This window comes from Mesoplodon mirus (genome assembly GCF_964341445.2).
Source record: "Mesoplodon mirus genome assembly, chromosome: 16".
NCBI classification, from domain to species: domain Eukaryota; kingdom Metazoa; phylum Chordata; class Mammalia; order Artiodactyla; family Ziphiidae; genus Mesoplodon; species Mesoplodon mirus.
In genome coordinates, this window is record NC_138992.1 from 10608580 (window position 1) to 10620705 (window position 12126).

Here is a 12126-nt window from a genome sequence, read left to right on the forward strand (position 1 = left end):
TGGAGCTCAAGGAGCCCCGCTTTGGGCCCAGGTCCCACACGGTGTCCGTGTGGTGCTAGAACTGAGTGGCAGCGTGGGATGGGGCCAGGGGGCAGTTCTCGAGGTGGGCAGTCCCCCTCAGGCCGGGTGGAGGGTCCTGTCTGCATGGCGCCTCCTTGACCGGCCCACAGCCTCTGCAGGAGAGCGGGTCAGGTTTGCTCCTGAGGATACGTGAGGCACCTGCAGCGTCCCCCAGCAACGACTGAGGGAGGCTTGCGGAGGGAGGTGATACCACTTTGAAGTTGTGCAGGTGGGAGCTCAGAGCCACCAGGATTTGAATATTAATGCTAATACAACTACATTTATATGCACAGCTGTCATTAAATAATATTTGATTGAAAAAAAAAAACTCAGGAAACGCAAGCCGTATCACTTCTTTGGAACTCTCTTTTCCTAATCAGTAAAATGAGAATTGAGACAATATCTCTAACGTTTGATTCTGTTTCCTATACTATGTGTTTTGTCTGTACTGTCTGCAAAAGGCAGCATTGGTGTAAACAGTTAAATTAAAACGCAGACTTCAGAGTTGGTGGAGTTGAGTTTAACTCTGTGTGCCTTTGGATGAGTCTCATGTGTCCTCATTTATAAAACAGAATACTTGAAATGCTGAGCCCCCCACCGTGGCCCTGAGGGCTGTGCTCGATGATGCTTGTACTGTCCAGTGCACATCAGGAGTGCTGAGCACCAGTCTTGTTATGACCGTCGTGACGTTTGTATTGTAACCTGTTTCAGGTGTCTTGTCCATTAACATGTATGGTTTTCCACAGATCCTAGAATTGTCCACAGCACCAGTTCTAACTGCTTTCTTCAGTCTGTGAGGGTGTTAGGGCAAGCTGCCTAATTTTCATCATCCTTTAGAGATCCTGTAACTGATTAATAAAAACTTACTGTGAGGAAGCACTGGTTTCTGAGTGGGCAGGCAATTAACTGTGTATCTGAAACCAAAACTAGTACCATAATTGTTTTAAACGTTGAGCTCCAGTATGGTGATAACTGCAGCCGTGTTCACATCATTATGTCGGTAAATAGTAAGTACCTGTCCAGAGCCCACCTAGACAGTGTCCTAGGACTGAAGATGGGTGCCGGGTGGGGACATCATGGAGGAGAGCAGCGGATTTCTGGGTGTATAAAGAGGGCGCTCGGGTGAAGGAAGCCACGTGAGCAACAGCAAATGTTGGTATATAGCCTCCCAGTAGTATGTGGTCTGAATATTGACACAAAACACCAGGATCTTTCAAGAACTGTTTTTGGAAAATTTTCTGAATCTGTGGTTGTAGTAGAAGCAGTGCGCCTTCAGTAAGTGGGATAGACCTGGGTTCAAATTTTATGTCACCAGTGTTTATTCTTCCTATCCCCTTACCCAAGTGCAATTTGTTCCATATACTATTCCATACTTTGCTTTATTCACTTAGTGAGGATCGTAGATTGTCCCATGTTTTTACCTAGACAGCATCCTCATCCTCTGTGAATGCTGTGTGGTACTGCATTACATGCCTGTACCCTAACTCGCTAAGCCAGTCCCTATCTGAGGGACTCCGTTTATTTCCCAGCTACTGTCACTGTAAACAGTGATGTGAGGACAGACCTTGTACATACATCGTGCATGTACACAAATATCACGTCTCCTTCACTCCGCATCAGGTAACCCCGGCCACGCCAATCTTGCTATTCCTCAAATGCAGTGAGGGCGCTGCACTGTCCAGGCCCTTGGCAGTGGCTGGTCCCCCTGTGGGGTGGCAGATGGGTCATACCCTGCGTCTCTGATCAGGTGTCATCCTCCCAATGAGGCCTGCCTTCCCCCTCTCCTGTTTGTAACGGCATCTGTTGGTCTGGTGGGGGAGTGGTCCTCCAGGGAGCACTCAGCAGCGAGAGGCTGGGAGGAGGGGCAGGGGCACGGAGGGTGGGCCGCAGGACAGTCCGCGTAGAGGAGCGTCTCCCCTGTACGGGTCCTGCTCCCTTTCTGCCCCTCACTCACTGGCTTTATGACTTCCCTGGGCCCCATTCTCCGCATCTGTAAAAGTCAGTCTCCGTGGTCCCACCTCTGACCTGGAATAGCTGCTAAGACAACAGTGGCTTCCAGGCTGTGCCCCAGGTGCTTGGGGGAGGTCCTGAGAAGGGAGAGCTGCTCCGGGTGGTCAGAGGCAGAGGAGGCGCCTATGCACAGAGAGGCGGCTTTCTCAGACCCCCACAGCCACAGGGAAGCTCACCTATCCCAGCTCTGCTGCTGGCCCCAAGCTCACAGCTCCTGGAGCCCCTGACTTAGCTGCTGAAGGATTTCAGACAAGGATCATCCTGTGAGCGCCGATGAGTGGGCTCTCTAGGGGTCCTATAAAGGGAGGAAACCACTGTACGTAAGTATGCTGTTCAAGGGGCACAAACACAGGGAGATACCGTTACCCCCGTTTTATAGATGAGGAAACATTCAGAGAGGTTAAGAAACTTGCCTAAGGTCACACAGCTACCACTAGAGCCCCTGCTCAGTCTAAATCTACTGGCTTCAGGGCCCTTGCTCTGTGTTACGTTATTTTTCTCCATCTCTGATGCTGCTGCTGCTAGAACTCTCACTTTCTAGAACGCGTTTGGTTTAATTAGATTGTTGGTTCAAATTGTGACTACCTCTAATTTCAGGCAGAAGCTAGTTTTCAAGACAGTTGAACTTAAAAATGTATGTGTTATGGAACAACATTTATTATTATGTTCACCAGACCACAAGAGAGAAGCCTTTCATTGCCACTGGATGTCCATTCCCACCGCTACAAAAGGAGAGATTCTTGCTGGGAGAGAAGATGGGCCGGTTTGTGTAATGAAGTTCAGAGAGGGGAGGGTGCGTGTGGAGCAAGAGGGGGATGGGAGGGGTTGAGGAGAAGTCAGGCGGGCGGAGGGGCGGTCAGAGGGGCTGGGGCAGCTGCAGGAGGTGAGGCGCTGGGAAGGGAAAGAGGGTTTTCATGCAGACCATGTATATGGACTCATTTAATGCCCTTTAAGACATGTGAGTTGAACATTAATCCCTTTTAAATTACTTGTGGCTCATTAACTTATTAAAACATGGGCCTCTCTGAGCCCATAAGAGCAACAGGCAGAAAGAAAGACTTGATTAACGTGACGGACTGGACAACGGGCAATGAAGGGTGGAAAGCACCGATGTTCTTGCTCTCCCCACAAGGAGGAGCCCGTGTCCACACCCTCCAGACGGAGCTGAAGATGCTTACATTTGGTGAGTGTGACGTTGGTGCATTATCTCCAGAATAGAGCTTTCCAGGAGTCGGTGTAAGGTCTGCAAAGATTCCCTTGCCCAAAACCTCACTTCTCATGTTACAGACAATGTTTGATGGCATACACATATTACATTTTTAAAAAGCAAGTTTATGAAATTATACATACGTTACCAAATTTTTCTGCAAGATAATTTATATGAATGCATGGAAAAAAATACTGAAAGGATAAACATCAGGATGTCAATACTGGTTATTTCCGGAGAATGGAATTAAGGAAATTAAAATGTTTTTCATACCTTTCTGAAACTTTATTTATTTATTTTTTTACAATGACCATGGTTTTGATTGTTAGACAAGTTTTATCAGGAGAAGAGAATATATAAAGTGATCCTGCTGAGAGGGGGCAAAACCACGTGATCTGTCTGCCTCTGAGCGTTGTCTTACTGAGGTCTGTTTCTGTCTGGTGTGCTCTGCTAGGAAGAGCACGGAGCTGGGAGTCGGGAGAGCTGCTTCTGGCCTATGGTGCGTGCTCAGGCTCTTCCCCTGCTCCCTGTGCACGCCCTTACACACGCGTGTGTGTGCCCACACCCCCCACTGCTCACACAAAGATGCACAGCCCTTGGCCTGCACCCCAGTCTGTAGTGGGATCCCTGAACGGTGCAGCTGGGTGACAACTGTGCAGTTTGATCCGTCACTCTCATTTTACAAATGGGAAAACTGAGACTGAAGGAGAGCTGCAGGGAGCTGAAATTAAGGGGAGGTTGTCCAAGTCCTTTGTTAAGCTGGAGAAAGGTCTGGCAGCTTCTTCCCGACAGTGATACTATTATTAATAATAACGACGTCACGCAATAATAGCTGACAGCCAGGCACTGTTCTGAGCGCTTTATGCACAACTTTTAAAACCTTCGCTACAATCCCGTGAGCTAGGAATTCTTATCACCCCACTTTACGGGGGTAATTTTACAGGAGGAGGAAGCACAGAGAAGGCCGGACGTGCCCAGAGCTACCCAGCTGTCGGTGGTGGAGCAGTGAATGGAGGCCAGGCTGTTCTGGAACCAGCCTCTACTGCCTCTCCGGGAAGAATCCTGATCCAAGGTAGGACCCTAGCCTAACTGGTGCCCCCCGCCCCAGATGTGGACAGGCAACTAAAGTCTGGGGGCCATCCTGTGAAGGAGAGAAGAGGGTGTGTGAGCCAGTCCCGGGGAGCCCCCCAGTCACCTGTGCCTGCCGGAGGGGCAGCTGCATCTCGGCTCCGCACAGAGGCTCCAGGCCAACAGCTTCCTGGAGTCGGGGTGGCTGGAACCCTGCGGGAGGATGTGGCACCCTTCTCAGGCATCAGCCTGGAGGGCTGCAGGGCCGGGGGCGGCCAGCAGCTGCAGCCCTGCGAGGGACACGTAGAGTGCAGACAGCTGTGGCACCATGCCAGGGTCCCAGGTGAGTTAGCGGCCGGGGCCCTGCGGCTCCAGCTCACAGCCCTCCACCAGGCTCCGGGTGAGGGCCACATCCTCCCTCTGCAGGGACGAGAGCACTTCCGGTGGGAGGGAGAAGGTTGTTTCCTCCAGCTGGTTGAAGTTTGGCTCTAAGATGCTCGCCATCTGCAAGGAATCAGCCAGAGTGAACAGATAGGTCTCCCAAGGCCGGGAGCGGTGGAACACCCCCTCCGCTGAGGGTGGGAGCCTGGGGCCTCTGTTCCCCCGCCCTCCCGACAGCGAAGCCTCGGCCCTGGGGCCTTGCTCCCAGCAGAACTGTGGTTCCAAGTAACGCGCCCCCCAAATGCTCTTCCCTGCGCTGCCTGCAGTCAGCGGTTTCCAACACTCCCAGTGCCTCCCAGCCTTTGCATACGCTGTTCTGCCTGGACGGCCAGCCCCCATCCTTCATCTGTTAATCCACGAACTGCATGGAGGGGCCCCCGCTCTGGGAAACACCCCTGAGCTCCCACCGCCACCTGCACAAGCTAAATCAGGCGCTGTCTGTAATCAGCTGTTGGAGGATCCCCTTGAGCAGCCTGTGAGGGACAGGGCTGCCTCTTCCACCCGTGTTCTCAGGCCCTAGCAGACGGCCGGGAACAAGGGAGGAGCCCAACGTCATCCGTGAATAAACCCGCGTATTTCATCATCGCGAATAAACCCGGGTGTAGCCCGCCCAGCAGAGGCTGCTCAGGTCTGGGTACACAGAGGGTAGAGCCCAGCGCACGCTCTGCAGGTCTGTTTCCCCGGATGTCCTCCCCACATCCCCTCCCCAGGTTCTCACCAGCTCCAGCCGCTGAGGCAGGACCCCTCTCTCCAGGCACTGGGCCAGCAGGCAGTGCTGGGTGTCACTCAGCACTGTGGAGAGACAGGGTGGGGGGGTGAGGGCCACCAAGGGTCTGTGGCACCTGTGACTCTCCTCGTAGGCCTGGCAGCCCCAGCAGGAAGGGCTGGGATACAGGAGCCCTGAGCTGGGGAGAAGCCCCACCAGGTATCTCTGGGGCCATCCTTCCCCAGAAGATTCCAGAAGGTGGGAACTGTGCCGGCCTTGGAAGTGCTGCGTGGTCTTCAGTAAGACTACTCCCGTCCCCCTCAGCCTTCCTAAAACACAATCCGTTAAGGGTGGATGGTGGGCTTCACTTACAAAAGGCGTTCGTGTGTATTAGCTCATCTTCCGGCCCGGTGGCTTTGCAAGGTGGTTATTAAGCAGGACACGGTGAGGCCTGCCCAGGGCTGAACCAGGACGAGGACCAGGCCAGCCTGATCCCCAGCGTGAGGCTCCAGCCACGAACAGCATCTTTCCCCAGGCTCTCTTCTTCCCGACCCCAGCCCATGGGAGTCCTCTTACCTACTAGTGCTCCAAGAATGCAGAGGATGGCCCTGCCTTTCGAGGGTGACAGGCTGCCTGAGGGGTCCCGGAGGACGCTTAGGATGAGGCCCCCAGGGCCACCCAGCTGTCCCAGCACCCCAGTGTCCAGGGCCTGTTCCAGCTGCAGGAGAGCGGCGAGGAAGAGCAGGGAGAGGCAGCTGTGGGTCCCCCTCTGTCCACGTACTCTACCACCCAAGCTCCCGTCCCCATGCTCTGGGTCCCCAGCCCTTCATGATGCCAGTGAGGCTGGGACGAGCCTGGGTTCATTGCCAACAACGCGGAACCAAGGTCCCTCCTTGGGCTTCAGGGAACAAACGCTCAGGGAGATTCTGATCCGACAGCTGGTACGGGGCAGCACCCAGTCACCCCAGGGCCTTCTGAGGTTGTGTGCTACCAAGACCCATAGCATGTCCCGTTCCTGCCTCGCATCCTCCTAGCCCATCCCTCTCTGTCCTGGATGCCAGCCCCCAGCCTGGGTCTGGCCGTTGAGCCCCTTACGGTGTCCTCGAGCTCCTGCAGTGCCCAAGGGTCCTGGAGCAGCTCTTGGAGGGTGCCCAGCAGTGGGTCCCGCAGCTCTGGGGGCAGCGTGGCCAGGTCCTGCAACTGGGCCCTAGCCTGCCTCTGCGGGCCCCGGAAGTCAGGCTCCTCACCTGGGGCCCGGCCAATGGCCGTGCCTGCGGGGCGAGGCATCGGCACCTGCTGGAGCCTTTCCCCAGGCTCCCTGCCCTGCTCCAGTCAGGCCCTGGTGTCCTGAACCTGACCAGGAGGTCCTGGGGTCACAGACCTGGCCCGGGGAAGCTCCCGTGTCAGGCAGAGCACACCTTTATGGGCTCACCTCTCCCTTCCTCCCTCCTTCCTTCCCCACCCACTTCCTTCTGTGAGCATTTTCTGAGCACCTACTACACAGCAGGTACCACCCACAGGGCTTATCCTCGCCTCTCCCCTTCTCACCCACCTCACTCTCCCTCTCTCCTTCTTCCCCTCCTCACCCACCCTGCCCAGGGCTGACGCTTCAGCTCGAAGAAAGGCCACTTCTGCGCCCAAGGGCCTGCTGTGTGTCTGCTCCTGAGACCCCCAGGCTGAGCCCCACCTCCGGCCAGCTGCCCCACTGGGATGGCTTAGACAAGGCTTCTCAGGCTCTAAGCACCACGGCACAGGTGGGTGGGTCAGGCGCCCCTGCCTTCCCACTCCTGTCTTGTTAACAGTACGAACTGCCTCTCGAGAGCCAACCTTCCAGGTACCCAACGCTGTCCAGACACCATCACTGATCCTCCCGACCTGGTAAGAAAAGTCCCAGCCTCCCCGCTGTGCGGGTGTGGAGACCAAGACTGGAGCTGGAGCCTGGAGCCAGCCTGTGCCTCCTACACTCAGCATCCTTCTCCCCACAGCTGGGGTGCCTGCGGTGTGGCTCCAGGCCAGGCACGCCCGGGGGCTCTGTGTGCCCGGGAGGAGGGTGTCAGCTTTCTCACCCACGTGGATCTTTTTTCGGAGCTGCCCTGCAGTACCCCCACTCTGCCGCCTGCCAGCCCCACCTGAAGGTACCTGGGATGGGGGAGCCGGGCTCCAGTGCATCCACGAGGGAGAAGTCCGTGGGGATGAGGGGGGCGTCCCAAGGCCACAGGTGGCGTCTGTGCTTCTTCCTCACCAGGCAGAAGGGGCGCAGGCGCAGGGCACTGGCCAGGCTGTCCACGGGCACCAGCTCACCTTTCCTGCCCAGCTCTCTGACCAAGCTCTTGGGGCCCCTCGAGAACAGGGATGACATGTTCCTTGAGGGCTAAGAAGGGCAGAGCGGGTGTCATCCAGGGCTGTGGATGCGGGGGCCTTGGTGAAGGCTGCCAGCCGGCTAAGCTTCTAACAGAGTGAGGAGTGGGGTGCCCTGGGAAGACTGCTCCCCATGCCCACAGCTGGGTGCTAAAGTCAGCCTGTAGGTGGAAATCTCACAGGTGGTCAAACCCCCCAGAAACATCCCTTCAGTCACCCCCCCACACCTACCTGCGTGGGACCCCAAGAAACTCAAGGACCAGGGACTCCCCAGTTTTGGAACAGCTGTTCCCTTGGGAATGTTACTCTGTGCCTTGGTTTCCTCATCTGTTAAGTGGAACTTTATGCATATTTACATAAAATATTTATAGATTATTATTACCTATAGTAATACCTCCTCTGTGGGATTGTGACCAGGACCAACGAGCTGTTTGTAAAGAACCTAGAACAGCGCTGGCACAGGTTAATAAGCTGTTACCCTCTGCGGTCTGGCCCCGCCTCCTTTTCCCAGGTAGCGGGGCCCAGGCACGGTCCAAAGATGGGGAGAAGAGATTCGGGTGGAACAGGAAGGGAACAGGTAGTCCTCTCTTCTCCCAGCCCACATCGTTGGGTTTCTGGGTAGATGCATCTAGGACAATCCTCTAACTACCCCTCGCTCCCCCGGACTCCAGTAGCGTTTTGTCCGTAGTCTTTGATAGCACTTGACCTTGCAGTGGGCACCTTACCTCGGAGGGCACTGGGAGCCACAGAGGGCTCGTGAGCAGGGCAGCGGCACTGCACACCAGTGCGTGTGTTTTAGGACGAGAGCTTGGGCAGCCGGGAGCACAGCCGAGTGGAAAGGGAAGACTTGAAGAGCTTATATCCAGAGGGTGCGACCATGGGCTCCAGCCCGAGGGGACAGACTTGTCCCCTGCCAGGGCGAAGGGAGGTGGAGGGAAGTGAGGGGCTGACTTCTGCATTAGGCATGGTGCCCAGGGCCCACAAAAATGTTTTAATTTATTTAAAATCAGAAGAAAGAAAAACTTTTAGCTCTAAGAGAATGTCATAATACTTACTATTAGAATAGTCATCTGTATACCAATACACTTAAGGCCAAAGAGAACTTTAACGTATGGTTGGGAGTGGGCCAGTACAGTCTTAAATGGTAATTTTAATGTTTTTACGGAGGAAGGTGACCACGTGGCCGGGGTGCGGGAAGCAGCCGGAGGCAAAGGAGCGGCCCGCAGACGTTCCTGTATTGGGCCTGCAGGGGGCGCCGGAGGCACGTCGCACGAGCGCGGGGAGGAGTCGCTGTCGGGCCCTCCAGGAGACGGTGAGGAATTCAAGGTGGGGCCGTGGAGAGGACCCTGGGGGGACAGCCTGGGACACGCGCCACCCCTATCGGGGGTTCAGCCTCATGGAGAGACAGAGAGAGACGCTCTCCAAAGGAGAGGGGTCCCGAGAAGGGAGGGAAGCTCGGGGAGAGGGCGGGGGGAGCCGGGGCTGACCTCCCCCGCGGGGCCGCTGTGGGGCGCCCTCGCGCTGAACCCCGCCGCGCCCCCAGGACCCCGGTCCGGCCTCCCACCCGCCGCCCCACCCAGTCCCTACCTGAGGCTCCGGGCCGGCTGTCCCCGCGAGCCGTGGCGTGGCGGCCATGCCAGTCTTGGACCGCAGGCCGCGCCCCACGCAGAAACTCTCTAGGACCCCTGCCTAGGCCACGGGGTTTCCAGCCCCGCCCCCGCCCGCGGTCGTGGCCCCTGGGAGACGGGGTCTCCCACCCCTCCCTCTGACCCTGACCCTGACCTTGACCCTGACCCGTGGAGGTGATTCTCCAGCTTTCAACAAGGGCGTTTAGACGTACGCTAATATTTATGCACTGTTTTTCTTTCTTTAATCAAAGTTATACATTCACGTGGTTTAAAGAATCAAATTGTGCCCAAGTTCTTTTTTTTAAGCCTCAGACTCTCCCATTCCCCGTCAGCCCCATCTCCTCCGTGGCTTCTCGCCAGAGGCATCACTTTGAAGTCTTTTTGTTGCCTGTCTTGGTAGCTGCCTCTGTTCTCTCTCTTTCTTAAAGGACTGTGTTGACACCATGCAATCCACACATTGGAAATGTACACTTCTGTGGCTTTTTAGTATATTCACAGCATTGTGGAACCTCCACTGCAGTCAATCCCAGAACATTTTTATCACCCCAGCCACTGATGGACTTTATGGATTTGCCTATTCTAGATATTTCATATAAATGAATACAAGGGGGCGGGAGGGGAGGGAAGTGAGGGGCTGACTTCTCCATTAGGGCACGGTGGCCAGGGCCCACAAAATGTATTACGATAATACAAGATGTGGCCTTTTGTATCTGTCATCGATTAAATAAGAAGCTTGCTGAGTTGTAGACATTATCCATGGACTTACACCAGGGAAGATGAGGATTTAGGGCCCCCTCTTCCTCTGCACCACACACAAGTCCCATCCCTCATCCTCTCAGTAGAGTTACAATTCTCTTTGTTCTTTAATATTATTGTGACTCTGTAAACTCTACTCAGCTATTAGTAAACTAATTATTTTTCCTTTCCTGTAGGATTTTGATAGTTTCTCATCGTCGTTTTTTTCTTTACTTTTTTTTTCTATTTTCTGTGTATTTATATCTAATTAAATCCAAACTCTGCCACATGATTAAATCTCTTCCTATTATGTTCAGATTCAAGGTTTTTTTTTTTTTTTTTTTTAAATCAATTTCATCTTCCTGGAGAAATCTCTCCAGGAGCCTTCCTATCTGTTCAGGTCAGGGCTTTTTGCCCTCTGGCCTGGCACTGAGTGTCATCCTGGGAATCCCCCTGTCTCTCTTCCACACTAAATCTCCTTTCTCAGTAGCCAGCGTCTTCTTCCTCACGTTTCTCTCTTTCACTTTGGTGTATCACGTCCTCTTACATCTTTCTGGAAAAGGGAACATGAGCAGTCATTGTTTTAAAAAACTTTGTTTGAAAATGCCCGTATTCTACCTTCAAACATGGTATAGGCTTCGAGACTGGAAATAATTTTCCATCAAAATTTAGGAAGACATTGCTCCATTGCCTCTAGTTTGCTGTGTGGTTGTATTTTAAAGTCATTCTCATATAAGATCTTTTTTAAATAACCTGTTTCTCTCCCTGGATTTTCACTTCGTCCCACATGTTCTGAAATTTCCTCAGAATGTTTTGGTATGGGCTCATTTTCATGTATTTGTGTTAGGCACAAATATCAGTAGGTCTTTTTTCTTTTTTTTTTCATATTTATTTATTTATTCGGCTGCGCTGGGCCTTAGGTGCGGCACGCAGGATCTTCGTTGCCACGTGCGGGATCTTCATTGCAGCATCTTTAGTTGTGGCACGTGGGATCTAGTTCCCTGACCGGGGATCCAGCCGGGGTCCCCTGCGTTGGGAGCGTGGAGTCTTAACCACCAGACCACCAGGGAAGTCCCAGTAGGTTTTTCTCTTGTGCCAGGCCCCCAGGAAGAATCTTCTAGTCTCCTGCCTGCTACAGAAGCGCTGGGAGAAGGGAGTCAATTGGGAAAGACCACGCTCACAACTTCCAGCTCGGAGAGAAGGTGAGGAGAGCGGTGCAGGCTGTCTGGGGGGTGAACTGGAACTTTCTATGAAAAAAAGGGCTCTCTGGCCACTTCTGTGCCCCACTAGTGACAGGAGAGACTTCTGGAATGTAACCTTTTGTTGCCTTTTTGCTGGATGGAAAGAGAAAAGAGGAAATGTTAAGCACCCAGAGTTAATTATCACTATCATTAACAAACAAAAAAAAATCCAAGGACATTTCAACACAGGAGAGAACAGAAAACGTGAGTCAGACAAGATCTTCTGGGGGAACAGGAGGAGGCTGGAGTGCCGTGCACCATTTTACAGGCTCTTAACCCAAAGCCAGAGTTTTGTTTTGTTTTTAATATTCATTTATTTTTGGCTGCATCTGGTCCTAGTTGCGGCACACGGGATCTTCACTGAGGCATGCAGGATCTTTCGTTGCGGCACATGGGATTCTCTCTAGTTGTGGTGTGCGGGCTCCAGAGCACGTGGGCCCTGTAGTTGCGGCATGCGGGCTCTCTAGTTGTGGTGCATGGGCTTAGTTGCTCCGCAGCATGTGGGACCTTAGTTCCCCGACCAGGGATCAAACCTGCGTCCCCTGCATTGGAAGGCGGATTCTTAACCACTGGACCACCAGGGAAGTCCCGAGAGTTTTTAAAAATAAATCTTTTCCCCCTCGTCTGCTTGGCTGAGCCGTTGTGGGGAGGGGAGAAAATGGATTGGAGGTG

The 12126-nt window shown here is 53.8% G+C and overlaps 1 protein-coding gene across 1 annotated transcript; it reads right to left on the reverse strand.

The window, feature by feature from the left end:
* Positions 1-5366: 5366 nt before the first annotated feature.
* GSDMC (gasdermin C) lies at positions 5367-9510 on the reverse strand (the record flags this gene model as incomplete). The annotated part of the gene is made up of 3 exons (XM_082600911.1): positions 9438-9510; positions 7632-7863; positions 5367-5578 (listed from the first exon to the last, which is right to left on the reverse strand). Exons 1-3 carry the CDS (start codon positions 9483-9485, stop codon positions 5367-5369), a joined length of 492 nt encoding a protein of 163 aa, XP_082457037.1. The 5' UTR covers positions 9486-9510.
* Positions 9511-12126: the final 2616 nt, after the last annotated feature.